Below are 27,996 nucleotides of genomic sequence, written 5' to 3' on the forward strand. Positions count from 1 at the left end.
GGCTAATTAAAAAGGCTTCAATTTGAATTGATCATGTGATCGCCTTTCACAGAGCCCATTTCCTCCAACACATTTTGGGAAGTCACAGGCATACAAACATCTAATGAAAGAAGCAAGATAAACAGCAGCTTAGGGCATATTTTTAATGAGCTGACTCCTGTGTAGCATCAGCAGCATGGTTGCCCATCGCCGTGACAATTTGCTTGGAGACGACTTGGTTTCCAGGAGCAGCAGCTGGTGCAGGGTCCAGGTCCTTGGTCATGTGACTGAAGTGAAGACGAGCTCGGGAATGTTTGTATTTGATCTCTTGGATGAAGCTCTCCCCGTACACCTGAACCCACACACAGTATGGAGGTTTAGTCAGCTGAACAGACATGCATTAACATATGTACAGTACATACTGTATATCAAGACCTTCAAATTTACACATACTGCTCATCAGGGGCGTTTCTAGGTTTCTGGGGCTTAACCCAGAGGAAAATGGCAAATGTTCGTGCAGCAAATGTTTTTGTATGCTATTGCGCATGCAAAATATTTCATAATGCTTTATCTAAATAAACAAAATATGCAGTTTATTATAGCTTTAAATAACGACCTGACTGCTTTACTGATATCCCAGATATCTAAAGTTCCATTCAAGTTATTTCAGAGTAGAGTGAGACAGGTTATTGTTTTCATCATTCATTTTTCTTGCAGATGTTATAGTTCTTAAAAATGAAAATGATACTGGCTGTAAAGAGCAACTCCTCAGTCTTCAGAATTTCTCAGATAAAGCAAATATTAGAAGACTTACGCTGTTAAACTAATGTGTTCCACGAGATGTGTTCAGGGTCCCTGGGAAACCCGGACAAATTGATTAATTTATGAAATATCCCCGAGTGAATCCAGACGTATGGTTATCCTAATGTTGTTGGCATCATGGATGGCAGAGAATATGAACATTTATTTGCTCTGTTGTTGTGCGGTAAATGATGGGCATTTCTTAAAAAATTTAATTATATCCGGGGCTTTAGCCCCGAATTAAACAGCCTAGTGCTGGTTATAGTAACAACAAAGGCTGTGACTGGGGGAGGGTGGAATGGACGGATGAAATACTGTACACTGGGCTTTCACAGAAAGGCAAAGTTAATTTATTTACAATGTTCAAAGGAGGAAATCTGATGAAGGACATTTCAATTTAAATATGATATTTGACTTAAATATGTCCTCATTTTCTATTTCAATTCATTGACTCATCAAGATTTTTTGCAATTGAATTTAGTATCACTGCAATACAGTTACTAATCTGAGATCATTAAAGGAATACTGATGATGTGTTGAAGAGTTTAATTGTTTTAAAGGTTGAAACAAATGAACTGCTCAGTCTGCTCATTGATTTGCTCCAAAAGTTGAAGACCAAACCTGTGGCAATGTTTAGGAAACTAATTGGATTTTCAGTCTGAGCTATGTGTATCAGAGACTGATCTGAGCAGAGATGGAGAATGTGGGAAAGGGTTATTACGAGGGCTTTAAATGAACTTTTTAGATCACCAGCCAGCATGGCTAGTAGATTCTTAAAGTTACCAGCCAACCACATTTTCCACCAGCCAAACTTTTTTTCTAGGGAAAATAAACTACATTATGAGTGCCACAGAATAGGTTTAAGCGTTCGTGTTACTTTGAATAGTTTTAATTCTAGTTGATTGCAGAAATTTAAAAACAATGTTGTAACAATGACTAAAAGGTTTATGGAACTTTGGGTGTGTTGGAGAAGTGAACTTTTTATAAAGTATATTCTCAAAACTTGGATACTTAGAACACTGTTTGAAGTTAGAAAGAATAGAAGTAATCAGTACTAAGAATGACATGTACTGTAGAGAAAAAATGTTTTACTAACATGCATGCTCTTCAAATGTAAACAAATCCCACTCCCACAAACTGTATAGTCCACGTTTTAAAGGTGAACAAATGGTGGAATACCAGCCACTCATGACCCGACATCCATTTAGTTGATAAAACTCCTCAATTTCTTCTTCTTTTCAGATCCATTTTCCTGTGTCGACAGCAGCCTTCCTTTTGAGCAGTTCAGGTTTTTCAACACTCGATAAATATCGCCACGTTTGTTTGTTTTGTCCTAACTCATTTTACAACTTAATTTCAGCTCCTATTGTTTTTTTAGGCCGTTATGTTTGTCTTCTGATACATAACCACAATGCTCCAATCTGGCAACAATGACTTGTTGTCTTGTTTCTGCAGCCTGCCGATTCAAACAGATGCCGTGGTACATTATTTATTTCGTTATTCATCAGCCAAAATAGCTAGTAAAGTGGGATGTAACGATTAATCGTAAGGCAGTTAAAAATCGATTCATAGGTATCACGATTCACATCGATACTGTGAAAATTGAATCTCAGTACTTTTTTTAAACAGCAGAGGGTGCTATCCAGAAGTGTTGGCGACGGGCAGAATCTACTAATACTTTCTTTCTGGCCGCCTTCTACTTTTAAACATGTTCATAAATGATTCCTTACCCCTTTAGCACCAACAAAAATCTGTAATATTATGTGAATATCTGTAAAAGTCACGTTTTTCTATTAGCTCTGTCTGCTAGCATAGCATCTCTTCTTCACTGCAAGATATCTGTATGCCAACCGACCACTGGGTTACCAGGGCCCTCTGCTGGTCTAAATAAATATCTGATCTAAATACAGTGAAATGACTGGGTTTTTTTATTTAAAAAGTCCAATTGTTAAGGCACGAAATACATTTTCAGTTGCACTTTTAAAAAAATAACTATAATGCAGTTTTGCATTGTTTACTATAGAACCAGAATTTAAATTAATAGGCTTCTTCATTTGTATTATTCTGTTATTTATTTCATTCAAGATTTATTTTTAGGTAAATTGCATTGTTTTGAATAGTTTATCAAGGAATTCTTTTGACAATGACAAATAAAAGGAAAACAGTATAGTTTTTCATAGTTTTTTTCCCACAAAAAATAAAGGAATATTTTTCAGTCATCATTTCTCTACAGTCCTATTTTGTAAAATAAATCGTGAGAGAATCATATCGTGAACCCAGTATCGTGAATCGAATCGTATCGGGAGATGAGTGAATCGTTACATTCTTACTAGTAACGCTACAATGTTACGCGCCAAAGTAAATTTTTAGCCGCAATTGGCAGGTTGGCGGGTGTTAATTTAAAGCCCTGGTTATTACCGTATTGTTTAGAGAATGAACACAATATATCCAGCCCTGACTTTAGTATATTAGATGCAAATCGTGTTTTCTTTTAAGATGTTTCACAGATGTCACAATCTTGATCTGTTTTTGTGTTTCACTTTCATGCTTATGTTCTTCATTCTGTGTTTATTTTGTGTTTGGACTTAGTCATCTGTTATAAAAGTTGTGGGTTGAAAACCTGCTGGGGCTGTTTTTAAGGTAGGGTTTCTCTTAGTTCCTGACTTCTTGTATTGTTACTCTGTTTCTCTCCATTTCTTTGTAAATGGTTCTTGTGTTTTGCGCCCCCGGCAGAGATCTTTATCCCCTGATTCACTGTTGAAGTGTGTTTACTGGTGGATTGTCTTAAGTTTCTTTGTCCTCGTAGTTCCCAGTGTCTGATAGTTTGTCTGTTCTTTTGGTTTCATGGACTCTGTTTTGTTTCAGTACTATGCTTTGGATTTTTGAGTTTTATTAATAGGACTTTAAGTACACTATTCCAACTACGTCATACAAAGTTGTTTTGGTGTATTTTATCACAAGAGTTTGTTGTCAGTTGCCATGATTTTTTAATTCAAATGGTTGTCTTGGTTTCCTGATTTTCTCCTGCTGCACTGCGGACCACATTTATCTTTAAATGATGGTAATTTTAATGGTCATTCATATCCGGATTAAAAACTAAGGAATAAATGGCAGCCTCTGTGTAATTGTAATATCCTTTATTCTTTTTTCTATTTCTATTTTCATTTATGTATAGCTTCTATTATTGTATTGTTTATTTCATTTTATCTTCTTTGCACTATTTTTCGGGTGTTTTTCGGGTTTTTCTGTGTGTTGCCTCCCGTTGTCTTTTTTATTGCACTTTTTATTGATCTCACAATTGCTGAACATTGGCAATAATGTTGAAAAAGATTGAAATGGATTGAAGGCACTAACTGAACATGTTAAAAGTTGAATGGTCAAAATCGGTTGAAGAATGGGCATGAAAGGCTTGAAAGTTGAAAAGCTGAACTTTCCAGTAGAAATGAATGGAAAAGAAAGTCATATTGTTTAAAAGTTAGAAATGATTAAAGTACACGCATACATTTCAGGAACTTTCTGAATTTTTTCATAGTTAATTTGTCAAAATTGGACAAACGGTGTAGGAGGAGTTAACTACGTCGGGAAAAAAAACAAATAACAATCGTATGCCTCCTGTGTCCTCACTAATAATGTAATGTGAGTTTGGCCACACCTTGTTGACGTCATCCAAACTTAAGTGAGCTGAGGTCTCCTCTTTAGACAGCAAAATACAGTTCCAGGGGCTCCAGTCTTTGTCTCGCTCCCAACGAACAAACACCAGGTTGTAGATGTCATCACTCGCTGACAGGGCCGACTGAGAACCCCAGATTACCATCACCAGGTGCTGAATGTCCTCTACCTAATGATGGGATTTCAAGGTTTAGATAGTAGTGTAATTAAAACGTTAAATTCACCAATGAAGGAAAGTAAAACAAAGTTTTCCTGTAGATGGAAAAACCTCAAAGTGAGAACAGTATTTACCTGCAGAAGGAAGGGAATCTTGCACTCTTTATTTATTTGCTGCTCATCGACTCTCAGTCTCATCAATATATTCTTGTAGCAGGACAAGTCGACACGTGAGTGGGCTATGTTATTCAGCTCTGTGCAGGCACGACACTTAGAAGTCTGAGAGACACCAGCGAACAAGGGGAAGTCTTTGGAGCGCAGGTAACGTTGGCATTGTGGACAGAGGAACAAGGAATTCTTCAACTGGGAAGGATCCTGTGGAACCTGAACCAGATTTTCACTGTAAGAACACTGAAACATTTAAATGGAGTAAAATGCCAATGGGGTCTTGGCTCACCTTTAGGTGTTCGGCAATAGGGTTAAATGCTGGTGTCCTTATGTACTGCAGAAACAAGGTGCAGATCCTCCTCCTCAGTCCCTCAAGATTTCTGGTCCGTACCCCCCGGCTCATCAAGTCCACCTCCCTGTCAATCAAATCCAGTATGTCTCGGCTCAACTGGCCGTTATGCTCCTGCTGTGTAGGAAATACAGTACATATGTGGATAAATGTTTGGAACCACCTTTCAGTTTTTTAAGTTTAGCTAAGTTCAGCAGGATTTCACTCTAAAATGCAGGATGTGTGTTGTGTTTGTTACCTTAACAGTGTTTTTCAGTGTCATGAGGACCTCCAGCCTCTGATCATGGCTGATGGCAGACTGGTTGACTCTGTTGTAGAGATCTCGCAGTTCTCTGCCTCTGATGGTATCTGGATTGTCCACCTCAATCATACGGCCATCTGCTGCTTGCCACTGAAGAGGAGCTGCAGACTGAAGGAGAGACTTCAAGATGTTAATGTGGTTTAGCACAATACTGTCACAGGACTGAGCTGCAACACTGTCGCTCCAAGAACAGTTTAGGATGTCTTTATTGAAGGCCTTATTAAAAATAATGAGCGATGGTTCAAAACAAGTTCATTGATCAGAGTGCCCAGAGTAGGATTTGAACTGTGTAGTTGAAATTACTCTGGTAGTTGTTCAAACCTAAGATTTGCAGTGTGACCCAGTTGAAGTAAATGTTCCTTTTAAACCAATCAATCCTTTAAAGGGGACATATCATGCTAAATCCACTTTTTTAGCCCTTAAATGCATTTTGTTGTATATTTAGAGCGCTTAGAAGTACAGAAAAAATCAAATTAGTCTCTTCAGGTGCTCTGTAGATATCTTTATATTCTGTTTTGCTCATATTTTTCAATCTGTTTCAATTTTTCTATTCTCTATTACGTTTTTTGAACTATTACATCACAGTATTTGCAGCGGAACTGCCAAATTAGTACATCAACTCCAGGTCCAACACTTCGAGCAATCCGCCATTTTTATTTCTCGCTTTTATTTTGTAGTCCAAGTCAAAATGTTTGGTTGTTGGATGTAGTAACCCACACGCTTCATTACACCGTCTCCCAGCATCAGAACCTTTTCAAAGTGCCTGGTTGAGTTTTATTTTTCACGGAAATGTACCCACATCTGTGGGTAAGGTCATTTTTGTGTGCGCAGCACTTCAAGGATGACTGCTTCAGCAACCTCCGCCAGTATAAAGAAGGATTTGCCGAAAGACTTCGTCTGATTGAGGGTTCAATTCCTTCTATCTTTGGAGACGATGAACAGAGCACTTCGGTAAGCTGTAAATAACGCTAAAAAGTGTGATGATAAGACGTCCCTGTCATTGTTTTGTTAGCATTAGCAGTTGCACCGTCTTCAGACTTCATATGTTAGCGCTGTGTGCTCGTTTTAGATCCTTGATGATATGGCCTACGTGATTTAATTTAAGTCTAAAGTTTTCATTAGTCATTTCATTTTGCCGTTTTTGTCTTTGAAAAGACTATTAAAATGCATTTCGTGACGTTAGCTTTGGCCCGTGCAACACATTTTTTTGGGCATTCTTAGCTAAATTGAGGGACAAATGGCCCGTGGCCCTCGCTAATTTCCGACATGGGAATTTATCGTTTATATTGTGGGATGACAAATTCTTACCGGTGAGAATGTTTTTGACGATAAATCATCAACGATAAAATATCGCACATTCCTAACAAATACAAAATCACCGATCAACGTCCATGTGTGTCTTCTTTTCTTCAGAACAGGCCAAACAGAGGAGTTTAGCAGTTTAGTTTGTCGGGGCGAGAAGACATGGCCAGGGACGGAAAGCAATCAAGTTACCAGGGCTCAGACGAGGAGACTTGGACAAAGTTTTGTTCAAGGCAGGAAGTAGTGACCAGGGAACCAAACCGAGAGAAAGCGCTAAAGTTCCTGGCATAGTCTACATGAATGATTATCTCTCCATGGGATGGAGCCTCTTCGGGTGCCTAACATACCCAAGATTTGCACAGTGGAAATAAAAATAGCGTCAAACCGCTCCACCTCAACGGTGTCAAAAAACCCTTGCAATATTTCCCTGTTTTTATTCATCTGTCTTAAATAGAGAAGGAATATCTTTCACTAAATCCATCTCTCCTTCAGACATTGTGGGTTCACCCTTTCACAAGTGCGTATCAATTATGGCTGCCAACTTTGGTCGTTTAGTCGACTAATTGGTCAATGCTGTCGTGGTCGACCAGCAATGGCATCAGTTTCAATACCGTAAAAAAAAAAAAAAATGCAATGCACTTATAAAGGTGATAAGGATTAATATAGTATAATATACTATAATGTATTTAATGGCTAAACATCATTTTATGTCCAGCAACAGCTCTGTGTGTGTGTGCTGGCTGCAAAAAAAAAAAAAGAAAAAAAAGTGTTGCTCTTCAGCTGTCACTGCGCAGTGTGCTGTCCTCAGAGCAGAGAGGGAACAAATTAAGACAAGCTTGAAACAAACAGCCACTGTTAAATCAGTCCTTTTTCTGCACAAGATCATAGATTATCCTTAATAGATCCACTGCTGTCTCGGGGCACACTGCGCACCTGCGTTTGTTTCCCCATGTGCTGATCTGTTTATCAATAAAGGCAGGCTTACCACTAAAACAAACGTAAATATGTCATTTGTATGAGGGGAAAATACATTTTAATTGTCGGTTTCAGGTCGAGCAGGGATATAAATACCTAATAGCTGTTGGACCTGTAGGTTTCACTTTGCTTTGTTGGGTTCTGGTCAAAGCTTGAATAAGGTTCATATCATAAATGGTCTGTGTTTAAAACCAAATTTGCACCACAAAAAGCCAAAACAAAATATTTGTCTCTCTTTTTCTTTCTCATCGTCCTCCTCTGCACCTGCTCATTCATTCTCCGTTTTTTTTTTGGTCGACTAATCGCTACGTGTTCCATAGTCTTGGTCGACCAACCAATTCTTTGGTTGACTACAGCCCTAGTATCAATTCAAAAATGCACCTGCTGACGTCAATGTATGTTAGCTAGCTCCGGGGACTCAACACCGTGGTACCAATTTGAAATCTGATTGGTTTACGCCACATTCTCGCTTCTATTCACTTTAAGCTACGGGCACCCGCACTATTGCTTCTGAACGCCTGGGGGCAAAGTTCTTGGACCCTGGCAACAAATGATGGCTGAAATATGGTTGGATAAAAGCTCTAACAGAAAGGCCATCAACCAGAAACCCGACCGGAAACTGGAAGCCGTGCACCAAAAAGGGAAGTTATAAATTGAAGACAATATGCTATGGGGAATAATTGAATAAATATTTACGATATTCTGATGACAAGCTTATTTTGTTAATTGTAAAAGTACAAATGTTGATGCTGTCTTGTTGCCCAAAGTGTTTCCTTGACTGCCTTCGCACTTCCTTTCCTTTCACTGTAACTAAGTAGCTGAGCCAACACTCAGCACAATGCAGTTGGAAAGTGAATCATATTTGTGTCATATTAAGTAACCTTGGTGTAGAGTAATAGGGAAGTAATCTGACCTTTTCCAAAAAGTTCCTGACAAATTTGTCATAGTTGTTGTTCTGAATGAAAATGTGATGGCGGCCGATTGCAGCGATGAACTGCGTCTCCTGCTCTGACAAAGAACAGAGTGCAGCTTTTCTCTCAGCTCCTTGTAGGGTTGAATTGATCTGCTGCTCCTCCTCCATTCTCCACCCTAAAACACACACAGGTACAGTATTCTTGAAAAGTATCAGTCTGGTTTTAGGGTGAACAAGCACCAGGTTTGGGGTCAATTACATTTTTCAATTACAATTACGTCTTTAATTATACATGTTCAATTACAACTCAATTATGATTACGGTGACCAGCATTTTTTCCAATTAAAATGATTACTTTTCCTCTGAAATTTCAAATAAAATTATGTTCTCAATTATTAAAGTTCAAATTTAATTAATCACATTTACTGAGATCAAGCGAGCTTTCGCCCTTCTGCTCCACGGGAGGTTTCTGTCCTCCCTGAGCCTGCCTAGGGTGAGAAGCTAAGTCATCCAGGAGGGGCTCGGAGTAGAGCCGCTGCACCTCCGCATTGAGACGAGCCAGATGAGGTGGCTTGGGCACCTAATTAGGATGATTGCCGCATGCCTCTCTAGTGTGGCATTCAGGGCACGTCCCTCCGGAAGGAGACCCCGAGAAAGACCCAGGACACGATGGAGGGACTATGTCTCTTGGCTGGCCTGGGAACGCCTTGGGATCCCCCCGGAAGAGCTGGAAGAAGTGGCCGGGGAGAGGTAAGTCTGGGCCTCCCTGCTAAAGATGGTGCCCAAGCAACCCGGCAATGGATAAGTGAAAGAAGATGAATGAAATAACCCTATAAAACATTTTTATGCCTTATGATAGCTTATCTAAAAAAATATATTTCCTACATTTTTATACTTTATTATAGCCTTACCTAAAAAAAAACAATTTCTTTCTATTTTTATGCCTTACCAGTCAAGTCGAGCCTCAAGTCATCAAATTTGTGACTTGAGTCCCAGCCATATAACTCAGGTTATATATGTACTGTATATATAGGATTACTACTTTCTTAATGATTGCTTTGGTCTTTCCCAGTGTTTCCTCAAATGGAGAACCTCTGCACTGGGGGCAGTGATTGGCTGTGGCTGCAGTGGTGCTGCCCACGGCCTGTGCCTGGGTGTTTTTAACCTTGTAAAGCACTTTGAGCAACATTCTTTGTTTAAAAAGTGCTTTTATAAATAAATATTGATTCATTGACTCTTTGGCTCTCTGACAAAACTCACTGCGCTTTAAAGTGGTTCAACTGAACATCAGCACTTACTCTGCAGAGCCTGGTACAGCAGGTTGAGGTCCTCTCTCTTCTGTGGGTTCATCCAGCGTTGCCGGCGATCCCAGAGCTCATCCTCTTTCTCCTGAATTCTCTTCTGCTCCATCATCTCTATCCAGGCTAAGCGACGGTTTCGTGCCTGCCTCAAACGCTCAACATATTGCTGAGCCAACCAGCGCCGAGCCCACGACTGGAGACGGATTACCTATGAAGGGTGTGGCATAGAAGAAAACCTAATTGACACAATAACTAAAACAGGGAAAGGGTTGTCCCATTATCAGGAAACAACGTTATCGTACCAACAATTGATATTATATAGTATACGTCAGGGTTGGGGTCAATTACCTTTTTCAGTTGCAATTAAGTTTTCAAATATCCATGTTCAATTGCAATTCAATTATGATTACAGTGACCTGCATTTTTCAAATTATAATTCAATTACAAGTATTTTCTATCATCAGAAAGTCAATTGCAATTACGTTCTCAATTAATCACAATTACTGAGCCTGAAATAAATAACCTAAGAAAAGTTAACCTTCCTCTTGTGTTAGCTTTCTTTTAGCATCTCTTATGATAATCCTGAATCAGCTGTAAAATACACTAAAATAAATATCTAACATCTAATTTATTTCCTATCTATTGGTTACCTTGTTAGGCTTCCTAATTAATGGAAATATAGGTATTCATATTTTTGATGAGGGTGTCTGAGCCTTTTTTGTGTCAGTATACCCCCAAATTTAAAATTTTTAAATGGGAAAATGTGGGAAAATTTGATATGAAACATATTTTAATAATTGTTAACTACATGTGTAGAACTGTATATAGAGATGTAACAAGGTTTCACAGTTTTGCGTTAAATTATAATTGACAATTTTTATAGAATTTTCAAGGCAATTACAATTACAATGTGAATTATATGAACTCAATTACAATGTAATTACAATTTTTGTCATTTTTAAATTACAATTATAATTATGCCATAATTGTAATTAATTATCAATTATGCAATTACAATTATAATTGACCCAAACCCTGGTATACGTTTAGCTAATATACATGCCATCAATCGCTATTTGATAAATATGTATTGTGAAATCACATTATAATGCAATATAATCCTGTTTTAGAGATTTCCTTTTATACAGCTAAATACACATGGGTTAGGGAACTATAAATATATAAGTAATATTATAATGCAGCATGTCTGGTGTAAGTAAGTAAATAGGTTTTACTGCATCATTAAGTGAGTATTGACTACTTTGGCCTGGATCTTTATGGAACGTAGGGTTTTATACATTTAAAAAAAGAAAGAAAAATTGTTGGATAATTATTTATACACCTCCCTGGATTTAGACTCACCGCCTTTAGCCTCCTGGCATGGTACTCTTCAGCAGTGACGTATTTCCTAGGAGTGATTAGCTTGTCTTTCATGCAGGAAACATAGCAGCCAATCCCAGTCATCTGAGTGGAGACTTCGGTCTGACACTGCTGAGCCTGAGACCTCCACTGTGTTGTCTGACAGGGAAAAAAAGAACAGACATTTCACTCGACTCATTAACTTTAAACAAAAATAGGTGGTATGTTGTTCTTCACTTTTTGGGAAAATTATTACAAATAAAACGCTTCACAAATCTATCGATCTGTGATGAAAATTATTGGTATTTATTAATAATTTCAAGCTCATTTACTCATGGATTCAGGATTTAGTACTAAGTCATCATACACATAGAAAGAAAAAACACACCCAAGTATATGACCCTGTTATCAAGTCTCCCCTGCTTCTGGACTACACCTACCTATCATACCCACCAGCTTACTTAAATTCCTACTTATTTTCTTACTTGCCTACCAACTTACATACTTACTTGCCTGGCTACCTACTTTCATATTTGTTTAAATAATCATTTGCTTACCTACTTACTTGAATATTTACTTACTGACTTACTTCCCTACATACTTTCATATTTGTCTACTTACTTATATACTTACTTGCCTAGCTACCCACAAACTTTCCTACCTACCTACCTACCTACCTACTAACTTACCTAAATGCCTATTTATTTTCTTACTCGTCTACTTACCTATACATACATACTTGCCTAGCTGCTCACTTACTTCCTACTTACTTATATGCCTACCGTACTTACTTGCCTAAATACTACTTGCCTGGCTACCCATAGACATATCTGCCTACCTACTTTTACATTTGTCTAAATACTAACTTGCTTATCTACTTACTTGCCTATTTACTGACTTATTTGCCAAAAATATTTTCATATTTGTCTACCTACTTTTACACTTACTCTCCTTTACTGCCTACCTACTTACATACTTAATTACCCCCTACATATACCTACTTATATACTTACTCTCCTAAACACTAACTTACTTTACTACCTACCTACATACCTACCTATCTATTAATTTTTGATTACTTATACTTTCATATTTGCCCATCTACTTACATATTTACCTGCCTATATGTACTAGTCTACCTACCAAATTAATCAATGAGAAATTATTAGTATCACTCTGAAGACAAGTAATGTTTTGCTCATATAATGCAAGAGAAAATGCTAGAATTCTACTTGGTGTTATTCCCAATGTTTCCTCAGCAACTTCAGCGATACTCCTGACCAAAAAAACGTTATGTAGGTAACAGTTATGTCTTGTTTTGAGCTTCCACTATGTGGTTGTTATGATATGGCTGATTATCTGCAGGAGACAGTCGGCAGTATCTTCTGGCTACTAATTGAGGTTCGCAGCGGGGAAAATGACCCAGTGGGTAACATTTCAAATCTTTCGTGCCTATGACACAGATGGATGAATCTCTGGTTTAGTTTCACCTAAAATGTAATTACAGAACTACTGACCTTTAAATGCATAGGAACATCTCAGAGACATCAAATACAGGTTACATGTAATTAATTAGCAGGTGTCGGGATTTAGTGGTCAGTGGAAATATTAGCATGTCAACTTGGAAAATGTGGCTTTGTGAGCAAATGCAAAACACAGTTAGTGAAAAGCAGGCAAATGACAGAGTGCTGTTAATGTGTTACACAGCCAGTGAAACATTAACAATCACAGCCAGTGTGGGCATTTTGTGTTGGATGCTGTCTCTTCTATTCATTCCAAGAGTGCTGTAATTCTACTTTTAGCTGGACATAAGTGAGCTGTCAACTTCTGTGCAGACTAACATGACATGACATTTAAAGCTGTGGAGAAAATGAAAGGCTGGTGTTAGAGTATCTATGATTATCAGTATAAGTCTCAGCTAATATAGAACAATTCCCCTACAGAACCTACAGTTCCTGGTCCTTAACGCAACATTACCTGAAATTCCATTACCCTTGGGAATACGCAAAATCTAAATAGCGCAATAATAACTGGTAATGGTAACACCTGAATTTAAAAAAAAAAACAAAAAAAAAAAAAACTCAAATATCACTAAAACGTTTTGAAGCTTTCATGAGGATGAATTTCAGACATTTTGATATTGAAATGTGTTGCAAAAGTGCCATGCAAACACTTTTTTTGCAAATACACGTCACAGAGCGTGAGGTACCTGGTCACATGACCACTTCTCTCTGAGAAAACATGGCGCGGTACGTGTCCGCCAAGCGCTAAACATCCTCTTTGCCAGATATGAAATTACCACTGGGTTCAATGCATTATCTAAGTACAAACAACTGTGTTGACATTAATTCATATGAAATATGTTAATTGTTTCATTAATTCTCTATACATGCCAACATATGGAGATTGCACTCACTTATATTGATACTTCAGAATTTCTAATTACCACACATGTTTTTGGACTGTGGGACGTGGCTAAAGAGTAGCATGGTTTCAACATGCAACCTGTACAAAGGAGAACAAGCCTTTCATGGTTATTCAGTTTATCTGAAACTACTAAACAGAGCAGATTAGTATGGACAATATATATCAAACACATGCCTATACAACATGCATAAATCAGATTGACTGTGATCTGCTATCTTTAAAGTTTACCGTCACCCTCCAATATTTGTTTCATTTCCTTTTCTAGCGTTTCATGCAGCTCTAGGGAGTTGAAACATCAATGAAACATGAAAAACAAGACAATGATGCTAGTGACAGCGACAACAACCAACTGTCACCCACAAACTCCCAGTAAGATCTTATTAGTGTGATAATGTGCGACTCCATATATGAACATCTCTAATGAGGCAGCTGCTGCTGCTGTGAGGCACAGAGACCAAGTGGAGGTGTGGGAGTCAGGGAAAGACACACAAACCACAACAAGAAAAACTTTCAATCTACTGCTGGGTCAAATGTCCACAGAAACAATGTATACAATATACGTAGAATTATGCCTGGTTCGCTTGGATTTTGTAAGGATGGAATAATATATTGTGTGACAAGATATAGCAATAATAAATTGTCACAAGATACAGTATATCGTCAATGGAAGAGTGGGCGATGCAAGCCTTTTTCTCAAATGAGCATTTTTCTAACTCTAGGAGACCTAGTCAATGTCCAAAGGTCTGAATTGCTGCCAGAAAATGTAAACATGATAATATCTACTGTATCTATCTATAAAGCAAGGAATCTCTCTCTGTCTGTCTGTGTGTCTGTGTGTGTGTTCCTCAAATATCCCTGTGGATCAGGATCAGACTGATTTGAGAGTTTCAACATGGCTGCTGCTTGGGTCAAGGGTGTGCAACGTCGGATTTGTTTGGACGCCCCGGCCCCATGCCCCACCTCCTGAGTGGACGAGCTCAGTGATGTCATCAGTCCTAGCTTGATGATGCCATCAGTTAAAACATTGGAACACAGCACACCGTAGCCACGTGCGCACCAGTGCCAATCAGTGATGATGTCATCAGTCCTACCTCAACAGTGACTGTTGCTTGCGGAATGTGCGCATGGCTGCTGTTTGGTTCAAGGATGTGCGATGTCGGATTTGTTTGGACTGCAATGATACCGTTAAACTATAAAAGCAAGGAATTTCATAAATGCTTTACAAATGTGTGTGCATCTAAACTGACTCTTTTTATTAATGACACTAAACGAGTCTGGACCAAGTCTGTTCCGGTCTGAGGAGTTCCGGATTTACGGGGACAACAAACTGGAATCGGAATAGATGGGGTTCAACTCCCTACGCTGTCCTTGCTAAAAGCCAAAATATATGAAAAATCAATAGTTATCACTTTACACATTTCACAACAAACCTAAATGTCTCTGACGTCCCATCTTCAAACACAACCTCATTTGGCCATCAATGACAAAGCTACTTAACCTCCCACTTTTCTATAGCAATACTTCCTACGGGCACTGCACTAGTTGTTTAAAAAGAACACGTCTATATCTTAAAGGCACACCGCTGACTTTTTGACCTAAAGAGTTTACCAATATGATTTTTTTTAAAAGATTCCTCAGGCCAAAAAACATGGCTTGACAGTATCAATGCTCTGAGTGGGGCTCCCCTCTTGAAATACCGTCCATGTAAGTTTGGAGAGACAGGCCGTCTTTGGCCAGGTCATGTGACCTCGAGAATGCATGGAGAACACTTTACGGCAGTCACCACAGGCTCGAATATACTCATTAAGCTAAGGCTTTTGCTACTATTTTCACACCTGTTCGACTCCTGGTCATGGCCGAGGCAAGCAAAAAGTTTAAAACTGCTTCTGAGGAGATTAAGAAGACGCCGCCAAAACCTGGCCCCCTTCGCCCGGCGCCGCCCAGTGCACGCCGGGTTGCACGTCCCCTGTCCGCCCCAATTCCGGCCACCGCACCGACCCCTGGCGAAGGGGGCAGACGACGGCGGCGGCAAGTTCAGGGAGTAGAGGAGGAGCGCCACAGATGCGGCGAGGAGGCTGCTCTTCCACCCGTGGCGTGAGCCCAGCCCCGCTTCGCACCCCAGCCCGATCGACCCAGCCCTTAGAGCCAATCCTTACAGGTGAACTACTGTCTGCATACACAATCCAAAATACAAGGAACGCTGGCCCGACTGTTTATTTGTTGATTTTAGCGACAGTGCTACGGCGCTTATGGCCACTAGGGGCGCTTGATGATAAAGCTACAGGTCTAGCGCCCCTAGTGGCCAAAAGTTACAGTGTACCTTTAAAACTGGGCTGTGTAGATTGTTCTACTTTGATGTAAAAAACAAAACAAAAAAACATTGTTATCCAAAGTTCATCAAAATATTTGTTTGAAGAATGTCATGATGACATTATTATTTGGTTTTATTGTCTCTTATTTTATGTTCTATTTGCAGAGTGGTACTTTAAATAATGAAAATTTGTCTTGGTTATTCTTTATTTCAGATTTTATATTAACTTGAGTTGAAAACGTAGTACCTTGATTATATGCAACTATGCTCAGAGTATTTTCCAGCAGCGTTTGTTTGGTCTTTTTCCCCATACATCATCCTGTATCATTATTGTGAGCCTTGTTATGTCACAGGTACACAGAAACATTTGTCAGTTTATTCTTTAACATTATATATACATACTGTATATATATATATATTTCTTAAAATGCACAGACTTTTTTCTAATCCATCAATAATAATTTGTTGCACAACTCTTTAAATTACACCAAAAGCTGAAGTTCAAATTCTAAAACAAGCAAGACATCAGAAATAAATTAATAAAAAGGCATAAATGCAAGATTAATGTTGAACGAGAGACAGAAGAGAGTTTAGACGAGCCTGCAGACACAAATAAATAATGTATAACATGAGCTAAGGGGTACATGAGGCAATAAAGTTTTGGAAACACTGGTCTGTCGTTCCATCCCTAATATTTTGATGAGAACATTAAAAATCTTCACCTAGATATTAAAGTTAGCTGCTTGGGATGTTTACAACTGACAACATGATTCAAATTAGCTTTGCAAACAGAATTAGAGTTAGAAAAGCTTTATAATCTGTAATGACAGAAAATCCTCTTTGACGTTACTTGTACAAAGCACAGAAACACACAGTTCCTCAAACCTAGTGAGATAAAAGAATATTGAAATACATAATTTAATAGAGTTGAAGAAAAACTGAATTAAAAAGTGTGCAGAGTAGTAATGTACAAATGCTGGAGATAATTTATGAGCTAAGGATTGTTTAAAATGTTAATGGCAATGGCAGTGGGTATAAGAGTAGCAGTAAGTGTTGCTCTTAGAAAGAGGAACTTTATGGCTGGAAGGACTTGTGCAGGGAGTGAATTATGGCTTATCTTTGGAAATAATGTTCATTATGATAGTTAATTTTCTTGGCACAATTCTTTTTAGATTTACTCTTAGTTTCAGTTGTCTAAATCCCCAATGAATTTATTCACAATGGGTTCCACCTAATAATGTGCCTTGAACAAGTTGCCAGACTTGGCAATTAAACTAAATTATGAAAGAACGCATCATTAAAGTGATGAAAGACTTAGAAGATGCAGATAAAATCAGAATGATGACACTAATGGCTTCGTGGAGAGAGGTGTGTCTGGGAACATTTGTCTCCTGTCCTGTTGTGTGAACATCATTAATTCATTTTCTCTCTCTCTGTAATTACAATGTTTAATTTGCTCATGAAGTCGTGTTCTGTCATACGCCTGAATGGGAACGCTACTTTGCAGTAATGAGTGACCTTTAGATTAACCACACGCACACGAGCACAGTTACACACACACACACACACACAGGTTCATTTCTCAAGCCTGCATGTGTATATGCTATAACAACACTGCACAATCAAACTGTGTGTGTTGTTTGCAGTCCTACCATTATTCATCCACTACTCTCTATCTTCAAACATATGTACCTGAAAGTTAATGTACTAAAACACCCACGTCCTCTGTTTTCACATTAGGAGCTCTAGCTATAGCCTACAGAGGTGGGCAACTTCCACACACACATTTGTTTGATGGAGGGGTCACATTATCAACATTCATGTCAGCCTTTAGAATAATGACCAATCTGAGCATTAACACAAGAAACAACAGAGTTTTTATAGTAATTTTGTGTTTTTTGTGCATTTCTGTGGTCCGTTTGAGTATTTTTCCTGTAAAATATATGTTTTTTTGGATATTGTGTATTTGTGCTGTCATTTTGCATTTTTTGGGGTAATGTTTGTATATTTCTGTTTTCGTTTTGCTTGTTTGTAAGTACAGTGGGTTTGCGGAGTCATTTTTTGTGTTTTTCTTGTCATTTTGTCTACTTTTGTTTTCATTTTCTGTAATTTGGTTTATTATTTTGAGTCATTTTGTGTATTTTTGTTGTTTTGTGTTATTTGGCGTAATTAGGCCGGAGCGCCATGAGCTGACGAAGGGCCTCTTGCTCTGGCCACACTACGAGGGAAGGAGCAGTGACCAGGAACCCTTGTCATGTCGTAGGCATGCCCTCGCGCTTTCCAAAAATGTATAGTTTATGGTACTCAAAAAGGGGGAAACATTGTTATTGGATTGGATTATTATTATTCTTTCTTTCCCGGTGTTGGAACCAACTCACCCACTTTTCACCCTGTCAGAGTCTCAAAAATTCAAACAAAATTCAGTCGCGCGCTTCTCTAATTTCTGGCTATTTCCGATTTTAAAAATGCAAAATTTGACGCGCCAGCGGCCACAAGTACGCCAAAAATGCATTACAAGATAGGAATTGCCAAAAAAAGGGGCGCACGGTGACTTAGTGGTTGGCCTGTCTGCCTCACAGCAAGAAGGTCCTGGGTTCAAGCCCTGGGGTGGACTTGGGTCCTTTCTGTGTGGAGTTTGCATGTTCTCCCCGTGCTGCGTGGGTTTCCTCCGGGTACTCCGGCTTCCTCCCACAATCCAAAAACATGACTGTAAGGTTGATTGGAGTCTAAATTGCCCATAGGAGTGAATGAGAGAGTGAATGGTTGTCTGTGTCTGTGTTGCCCTGTGATGGACTGGCGCCCTGTCCAGGGTGTACCCCCGCCCAGCACCCTATGAGAGCCGGAGATTGGCACCGGCAGACCCCCGCGACCCTGTTAAACGGGAATAAGCGGGTATGAAGATGGATGGATGGATGGAATTGCCAAAAAAATGAATTCATCACACAATCATGAAAATTGACACAGAATTAGACCATGAAAAGACAAGTAAAAAATATTACAAAGACCATGCCAAAAAATACACAGGAAGTCCAAAATTTTGAATTGGAAATTGAAAATTGCAATTTTCGCTCATGTTGTATTTTAACGCATTTCTCCTAGGGCGTTTCACTGATGGAGGGAGATCATCTAGAAAAGTGGGACACCAAAAGTGATCCATGGATTTTTGATAACTTTTACGGTGTTTGCAGGGCGGAGCTGTGAATTTTGGGCAAAATGACAAAATATAAAATTTTTGAAAAATGCTCCCATTTGTACATACGAACTCCGATTTGCGTCAAATGTGAATCAGTTGTTAAACTCCCGGCCCTAAACCAGCTCAATGTGGAAAAACAGACATTGGCCCGTTAGCGCCCCCTACAGAGTGAAGAGAATTTAATGAGACAAAAGTCCTATTTTAGCACACTTTTCCTAGGGCTTTTGACCAACAGGGCTCAAAGTTGCTGGGGATCATCTAGAGAAGTGGGACATCAAAAGTTAGTCATGGATTTTTGATAACTTTTACAGTGTTAGCAGGGCGGAGCCTTGAATCTTGGCCTAATTTTTATTTATTTTTTAAATGCTCTAATTGGCACATACAAAGTCGGATTTGCGTCAAATGTGAATCAGTTGTGAAACTCCCGGCCCTAAACCAGCTCAATGTGGAAAAATAGACATTGCAGCGTTAGCGGCCCCTACAGAGTGAAGACAATTTAATATGGGGCAAACGTATTTTAACGCACTCTTCCTACGGCATTACACTGAGGGGCTCAAAATTGCTGGAGATCTTCTAGAGAAGTGGGACATCAAAAGCTATCTATAGATTTTTGATAACTTGCTTTTTGGCCAAAACCTTTTGAAAATGTATTTTTTTTGAAAATGCTCCCAATTGCACATACAAACTAACTAGTGGAGCTAATAACTAACATAACAAATCAATAATATATCACAGAGGGTGGAGCTATTTTTTGTAACGTAACAAAGGGACGGAGCTAATAACTGTAACAGAACACAAGGGGTGGAGCTATTAATTGTATTCTAACATAAGGGGCGGAGCTAATAACTAACATAACAAATCCATAATATAACACAAAGGGCGGAGCTATTAATTCTAGCGTAACAAAGGGGCGGAGCTAATCGCTGTATCATAAAAGGGGCGAAGCTAATTACTGTAACATTACACAAGGGGCAGAGCTATTATTTGCAACAGAACACAACGGGCGGAGCTATTGATTGTATTCTAACATAAGGGGCGGAGCTAATAACTAACATAACACAAGGGGCGGAGCTAATAACTATAATATAACACAGAGGGCAGAGCTAATAACTGTAACTTGACAAGAGGTGGAGCTAATTACTGTAACATTACACAGGGGGCTGAGCTAATAACTGTAACATAATACAAGAGGCAGAGCTAATTACTGTAACATTACACAGGGGGCTGAGCTAATAACTGTAACATGACAAAAGGCGGAGCTAATTACTGTAACATTACACAGGGGGCTGAGCTAATAACTGTAACAAAATACAAGAGGCGGAGCTAATTACTGTAACATTACACAGGGGGCTGAGCTAATAACTGTAACATAACCCAAGGAATGATCATCATAAATAGGTCTAAGTTTATATCTCAATAGTACATTTCTGTCTGAACAAATCAATAATAATGCATTGATAGTATAAAATTCACTGTTATATTCTGTCTTTGTATGAACTTGGGGCAGCGCATTGAAGGCGGCACAGCAAAGGTGGTGCAGCGAATGCGGAACTGCAAAGACGGCGAAGATTGCCGAAGGTGATGCAATTTGGTGAAGGCAGCGCGATGGAGACGGTGCGGCAAAGGGCTGTTTATCGCCTCTTGTGGCTATTTTTTCATGTTTTACTCTTGTTGTTTTGTTCATTTTTGTAGTAGTTTTGTGTGTTTTTGAAGTATTTTCTGTGTTTTTCTTGTCTTTTAATGTATTTTTCTGCAATGTTGTAACTCTTATTTTTCTGTCATTCTGTATGTTTACTTTGGGGGCCGCATAAAATGATCCTTAACCCTAATGTTTTTTTTGTACCCAATAATAATAACTTGTACCCAATAAAACAGAGACATGAGTATAATTTGTCTCTGTTATCTGTTCTGTACCTGGATCTCCCGTGAAAAGACATCCATTCCCCTGTCAGGTCTCTTCTTCGGTATGTTCTGGGTTGCAGCGTGATGGTACTCCACACCTGTCAGTCGGTGCCTGAAGCCTCCAAGGAAGGCCATCTGCTGGCGAGGTCGCTCTATCTCCACCACCACCTCCTTGATCTGCCCTTCATCTGGAAGAAAGGCACACAACAAAATGTACAATGCATGACTCAGAGAGACTGTGGCAAGAATTTTCAGCCAGAGGGGAAGCTGACCTTTATTTTATTAGTTGTCCCACTGATCAATACCATCGTAATATACAGCAATGAAATGGACAGGTAAGTACAGTTGTTTATGTCACTACCTGAGGGTCACTGGGTTTTTAGTGTTTCTTGCTTTTTATTTTATATATATATTTGTTGCTGATATTGTTTGTTGGAAAGCTTCTGATTGGTCGTCACGATATGCCCCAAAAGTTCAACAATCCCAACTTCATCGTTGGCCATGTTGGAGGCGCGGGATGCACAGCGGGACCTCCGATGCTCTCTAGAAACACATCCACTATATATTGTGAATGTACACCTGCCGCTTTCGAGGTGTTTGATGTGAACGCGCCACAAGTCTAATTACTCAACAGCTGGGTGACAAAGACAGGAGGAGTGATTTGAATACAGGATGTTGAACTACTAGAGAGAAATGTTGCAGGTGTGGAGCAAAGCTACAAATACCAGGGAATTGCACAGTTTAAGGGCATGGAGAAGCAATCAGAAGAACAGCCATGGGGAAATACTCCCATCGTGGGAGCAAAATCCAAGCAATAAACACCTTCACCCTGCTTGTAATCATCAGAACCAGAGCAGCAGACACGGACCAATCCAGAGGCAGGATGGGGATTTTTCACATTTACAATAAGCTTAGTAACTCGTTGCTTGATGTTGGAATGTCTCTGTGAGAGAAGCATCACTAGATTGTGTTCTTGTGTGGACGTACATAAAGTGATATGTCACAAAAATAGGACATTAAACTGAAGGCATTATTTATTTCTTTGCCCTAAGTACTGTGTGAAATGGTTGGTACTAGATATGGATGACGCCAGTGTTAAACACCTGATGGTTCCCACTGTTAAACTGTGTTTTTTAGAAGACTAAAATGCAACAAAAAGAAAGCTTGCATGCTCACAGTCAAAGTCACATGTTTATGCATTGAGAATATTTCTGTTTTTAATATAGGAGCATTAGAGGTTAGGGTGAGAAATTGATAATTAATTGTAATTTTAGAAATCTGTTGCTGTCGTAATCGTAATTGAGCTTAAATATTTGTAATGGTAATTGCCATGAAAATTCTATAAAAATGGTCAAATATAATTTAATGCAAAAATGGAGAACTATGTTACAGTTCTACACATATGTAGTTAATAATTATTAAAATATGTTTCAGATAAAGCTTTCCCACATTTTAACATTTAAAAAAAAAAAAAAAAAAAATATATATATATATATATATATATATATACAGTATATATATATATTAATCTATGCTGACACAAAAAATGCCCACACAAAAAATATTAAAACCTATATTTTCATTGATTAAGAAGCCTAACAAGAAAATAAAAAACTAATGAGATGATAGATATTTGTTTTTAGTGTATTTTACAGCTGATTTAAGACCCTTTATCATACGAGATGTTAAAAGAAAGGTTATTTATTTCAAGCTCAGTAATTGAGAATGTAATTGTAATTGTCTTTCTGAGGATTAAAAATAATTGTAATTTAATTGTAATTGAAAAAAAATGCTGGTCACTGTAATCGGAATTGAAATGTAATTGAACGTGGGTAATTGAAAACATAATTGTAGCTGAAAAATGTAATTGACCCCAACCCTGGGGTGAGTGCATAGGCCTGGGCAATATATCGAGATTCAAGATATATTGAGTTTTCTATTTTGGCGATATAGAAAATTACAATATTGCCTATATCGATATATACATGTTTTTAATAGCTTATTTTACATTAAAATACTCGTTTTGGGGGTTGGGGTCATTTAAAAAGGAGGAACAATTACTTTAAACTGGCAAATGATGGGCATGACAAATCTTGAATGTGGTTAAATTGGCAAAAAAAAAAAAAAAATAAGCATGAAATATTGTGAAAAGAGGTTAAATGTGGCAATAATGGGTCAATGTATGCAACATTAAGTGGTGGTGGAAAGGGTTTAAAAGTGCCGAAAATGTCTTCAAAGTGGAAAAAATGTGCAGAAAAGGCATTGAAATGTGATGGAGAAGTGGCTGAAATGGGATTAATATAACAAAAATGGAAAAAAGGAGCAAAAATATGGCAAGAAAAAGTGATGAAAATAAGTTTGGTGTAGTTGCAGAAAAAGGGTAAAATAAGCAAAACTGGGCTCAAATTGTTCAGAAAATATTAGTTTCTTGAAGGCATCAAACTTAAGACTTATTGAATTAAAAAAATCAAGGTTTATATTGTATATCGGCATTTTAAGAAAAAATATTGCGATATATTGTCCATATCGCCCAGCCCTACGAGTACATGATCAATACGTACTTGGTTTTTGGATGTTTGTACCTGTTTGGACTTGAACGGTGATAACATCTGGCATGCTGTCGTGCTCTGGGGGGGGCCGAGGCCGCAGTGGGTGAGAATCCGGTTTGGTGGAGCTCATCTCCATCCGGGTGGAGCTGTGCGGACGAATGCCAAGTTCTACAAGACTCTGCTGCTCCTCCAACACTGTGCCTAAGAACAAGCTCAGAGAAATCGAGAGTGCGATTAGGACATCTTTTGATGGTTAGACAATTTGTTAAAACATTATTAACTCCCTCATCACAAATTATAGCAATGAATAAATATTAAAAGTAGCAATAATGAAAATACCACACAAACTGAACAATACAGGTGAATTAGAAAGCTGCCGTCAAATTTAAAAACATTTTTTAAGGAAATCATGCAAGTGTGCGGTGTGCCAGGGTGGGTAAATTATAATTGTAATCGTGTAATTGATAATTAATTACAAATATGGCGTAATTATATGGAATTGTAATTTAAAAAAATGTTTGATGTCGTAATCGTATTAAACTGTAATTGGGTTTAGATAATTGATTTTGTCATTGTAATTGCCATGGAAAATTACCATGGGGAACCATGGTAAAGTAAAAATCAAGCATTCCCATATTTTACCATTTTAAAAGAATTGAAATCAAAGGGTATACTGACACGAAAAGAGTTCAGACACCCACACAAAAATTAATAAAACCTATATTTTCATTGATTAGGAAGCCTAACAAGGGAATCAATGGATAACAATGTTTAGTGTATTTTACAGCTGATTTATGACCCGTTATCATTAGAGATGCTAACAGAAAGCTAACACATGAGGAAGGTTACCTTTTAATAGGTTATTTATTTCAGGCTCAGTAATTGTGATTAATTGTACTTCAACTTCAGTAATTGAGAATGTTAATTGTAATTGACTTTCAGAGGAACTTTTCAAGTTATCTCGCGAACAGACAGACAGACAGTGTCGCACTGCATTAGCTTAGCATAGCATAGAATTCTGAGATCATCACTGTAGATGACATCACAAGTGTTCTAATTGGAACACTTCATCAGTGTTCTAAAGCAATGTTTACGAGAAGTTCCACAGCGTGGATGGGATATATATATATATATATATATATATATATATATATATATATATATATATATATATATATATATATATATATATATTATTTTGGTAGCCAGAACATTACCAAACTTTTATCACCTGTTCCTTGTCCCATTAACAACATTTCCAGAAAATTTCATCAAAATCCATTTTTAACTTTATCCTCACTTTTTGACTAATCCACTTCAACTTCTTTTCTGTGAATTGGTTTTTGACCGCAGGTGAGACCAATCAATTTTGGTGAAGGTACGTTCAAGATCAAGAAAAAAAAAAAAATATATATATATATATATATATATATATATATATATGTAAATAAAATTCACTGAATTCCCCTATCTTTAGTAGGGGGCAAAAAATTCTAAAATTCATATCTCCGTCAGATCTTCATCGATTCATTTAAGATTTTTGCAGGATGGTGTAAGGCTATGACATGCAACGTCTGACCACGGGATCCGGATCTTTGATCCAGATTGCTGAAATTAACATTGGAAAGCCCATATACGACTTTCAAAAAATCCTATACACTTTAAATAAGTGTGGATTTCATTCAAATTTGGTGGACTGATATCGGGTTGTGACCTCTTTCAAAATGTTAAGTTTCGTACGGATCTGATCCAGAATTTGGATTTGGCAGCAGGTAAAAAGCATCCTGCATGTCTGCATCGTGGAAGACACCATTTTCCACTCAATGAGAAGAAGTAAATATTTGGGGTATAAAAGTGACGTCTGTCAACCAAAGACAAGTGGGAAAGCTTAGACATGATGGAGGATCAGGATGAGACGCGCACCGTTCAGGGAGAGCTGGAGCACCTCCACAGGGACCCGGAGCTCTGAGGCCAGGTGACACTTGAGCTTCTGAACGCTGAGACCGATGGAAAAGGCTACGGTGATCACATGACCCACTGGCACCAGCACTACCTTAACTGGAACCACACAGAGATACATGAGTGACTTACGCTAGTTTTCAATGATGATTGTGTATATCTGTATTATATTTGTATTATTATTTATCTTATTTTATATTTTACTACTGTATTGTGTGCAGTTGTATTCAATCTTTATTTCATTAACAGTCTTTTACTTAATTATGTAAGTTTTTCTTTTTCTTTCTTTGTTTCGTGTTTATTCTTTTTATCTGTAATATTTTTCTGAGCGGCTTTAACACAAGTAATTTGTGTTAGCTAACGCAAGGCTAGCTTATTTAGGCTCCAAGTTGCCTATAATAACTGCATGCCTCGATGAACCAGTGCAACTGAGTTATTTTGTAATGTAAGAGTTAATACTTTCAGGCTCTTATTAGAAATTTGATGCATAAATGTATCCGTCGATTGAGGAATTCTCAGAATTTCATCATCCAACCCACGTCAAAGCTCTGTGTGTTACCAGTCATCTTTGTTTAGACATTGATTGTTTTTTATAATAATAACTGTTTTCATCAGTTTTATATGTTTGTGCTTTTATCTTGTGCATACTTCATAAAAGAACCATGATGTATTTTCCACCATAATCTGTTAGAATCGTTATTTAGTCTAAGGCTGCTTTAATGGTTATTAAAGCTAGAGGTTGCTCAGGCCAGTAAATATAAGAAACAATACTACAGTATATATTGACACATACTACCCTCATTTGTTACCGTACAACATAACATTTACATATAGTTAATTTAAATGATCTTTTAATTAATTGGATAGCATAATGGGAGGAAGCCAGGGGGATCATGAGAATGAAAAACAGAAAAATATTATCATTACTGTTTCAAAAATGGTATTGCACATTTTCTGTTATTTTTATGAATTTTAAAGAAGACTCACAACTTTTACCTTTTCGTTTTTTTTTTTTTTGTTTTTTTTAAACCCATTTTGTTAACAAATGTTTCATTCTTCATAAAGGGAGGTGCATCACAAAAAGTTTGAGAGCCACTTCATTCTCAAATTAAGAAAGAATTGACAGAAAGTCAAGAAGAAGAAGAAGAAGAAGAAGAAGAAGAAGAAGAAGAAGAAGAAGAAGAAGAAGAAGAAAGTACGTCCACGTTTGAAGTCTTACCAGTAGCTGTTGAGCTTCCAACGTCTTCTGAGTTTTGAGGCTCATCATCAGGTGAGTCTATGGCTGTGATCGAAATAGCGCACTCAGCACTGTCTGACGTCATAACGTCCAACGATTAGGTGCGCAAGAAATACCCGGAAGTACACTACGGTCGTGTTGTATGTTGTAAATATCATCCTCAGGTACTACTCGCACTAACTCTGACGTCAATAACTAGTTTCGACAGTGTGCAAAGATTATGTACGTGATATAGTAGACTTTATCGGGACATTTTTTAGGTGTACATAGAAAAGCGTAATGTCTGCAGAGATGGAAACCGCACGTGCCCAGGGCTACACTCATACAGCACTAACATAGACAGTGTTCTCTGCAGACACACACTATTGATAATAGTACAGAGTGCGCCATTTCGAGCACAGCCCACGTTAGTTTCTTTTTCTTTTTCTTTTTCCTCAGAGCACAGCTCCTCTGGAAAAACAACAACATTAATATTCCCAAACAAAACCATCACATTCATTAGAAAGCAGGAGAAGTGTCAAAACTAATATCAGAACTTACATTGTGCATCAAATAAACCAGCAAAATAAGCATGAAAAGATTTAAATAATTTTTCCACAATATGACATTGTCCTTGTAAGACATCACAGATTGACTATATAATCAGCTGTTTGTAGTTGTACTAATGAACGCAGAAGCCATTAGTTCAGTATGGAGGTTATGGTTATAGACTGGTCTCACCGGGTGACGCTGACTGCTCAGGCTGCTCTTCAGCCTCCGGACCCGGGCTAGGTGACTGAGGTGTGGGCTCCACCTGTGCTTCGGTTCCTCCTTCCACTGACATGTCGGACTCCACGGAGCTAAATGACTGTGTCACACAGTGTCTCCAACGGCTTTGTCCTCATTCACTTAAAGTCTCTTACTTTCAGTTTATTTTAACTCATAAACTACTCCAAGACAGTGAGTCTGGAACCGTAGACTTGGTATCCAGGCAACGGCAAGTTTACACGTTGCCATAGCAATGACGTTGCCAGCGCTTCCGGAAGTAGCAGTATTTCTCAAATGGAGGTACGCGATGGCACTGCAGCCACAGGGTACTTGAGAGAAAGGGAGAAAAGAAAATTAACAAATTAAAGCATTAATATGGGGATTTATATGTTTATTTT

At 38.1% G+C, this 27,996-nt stretch overlaps 1 protein-coding gene across 8 annotated transcripts; it reads right to left on the bottom strand.

Annotated features, from left to right (window-relative positions):
• Positions 1-129: 129 nt before the first annotated feature.
• iqub (IQ motif and ubiquitin domain containing) lies at positions 130-27,926 on the bottom strand. Of its 8 annotated transcripts, none has more exons than XM_028448230.1 (13): positions 27,572-27,926; positions 26,834-26,896; positions 25,579-25,713; positions 23,689-23,856; positions 21,119-21,294; positions 11,277-11,432; positions 9,912-10,122; positions 8,614-8,789; positions 5,361-5,531; positions 5,063-5,236; positions 4,741-4,989; positions 4,433-4,618; positions 130-331 (listed from the first exon to the last, which is right to left on the bottom strand). In XM_028448230.1, the coding sequence occupies exons 1-13, from the start codon at positions 27,672-27,674 to the stop codon at positions 143-145; spliced, it is 2,157 nt and encodes a 718-aa protein (XP_028304031.1). In that variant the 5' UTR covers positions 27,675-27,926; the 3' UTR covers positions 130-142. The 8 variants fall into 8 exon arrangements, with proteins under 8 accessions (XP_028304031.1, XP_028304030.1, XP_028304032.1 ...); XM_028448229.1 differs by having other exon boundaries at positions 5,063-5,239; positions 27,572-27,914; XM_028448231.1 differs by lacking the exon at positions 26,834-26,896 and having other exon boundaries at positions 5,063-5,239; positions 27,572-27,913.
• Between the last annotated feature and the right edge of the window lie 70 nt (positions 27,927-27,996).

Source organism: Gouania willdenowi, chromosome 6 (genome assembly GCF_900634775.1).
Source record: "Gouania willdenowi chromosome 6, fGouWil2.1, whole genome shotgun sequence".
Classification (NCBI taxonomy): Eukaryota; Metazoa; Chordata; class Actinopteri; order Blenniiformes; family Gobiesocidae; genus Gouania; species Gouania willdenowi.

What these genes read in the sequence shown, in the direction of transcription:
- iqub (XM_028448229.1), bottom strand. Translation starts at nt 27,674, where the DNA reads ATGTCAGTGGAAGGAGGAACCGAAGCACAGGTGGAGCCCACACCTCAG. An exon ending in CACTGAAAAACACTGTTAAG is followed by an intron (nt 5,240 to 5,360) that starts GTAACAAACACA and finishes TTTCCTACACAG; the next exon opens with CAGGAGCATAACGGCCAGTT. An exon ending in AGATTCCCTTCCTTCTGCAG is followed by an intron (nt 4,619 to 4,740) that starts GTAAATACTGTT and finishes TCCCATCATTAG; the next exon opens with GTAGAGGACATTCAGCACCT.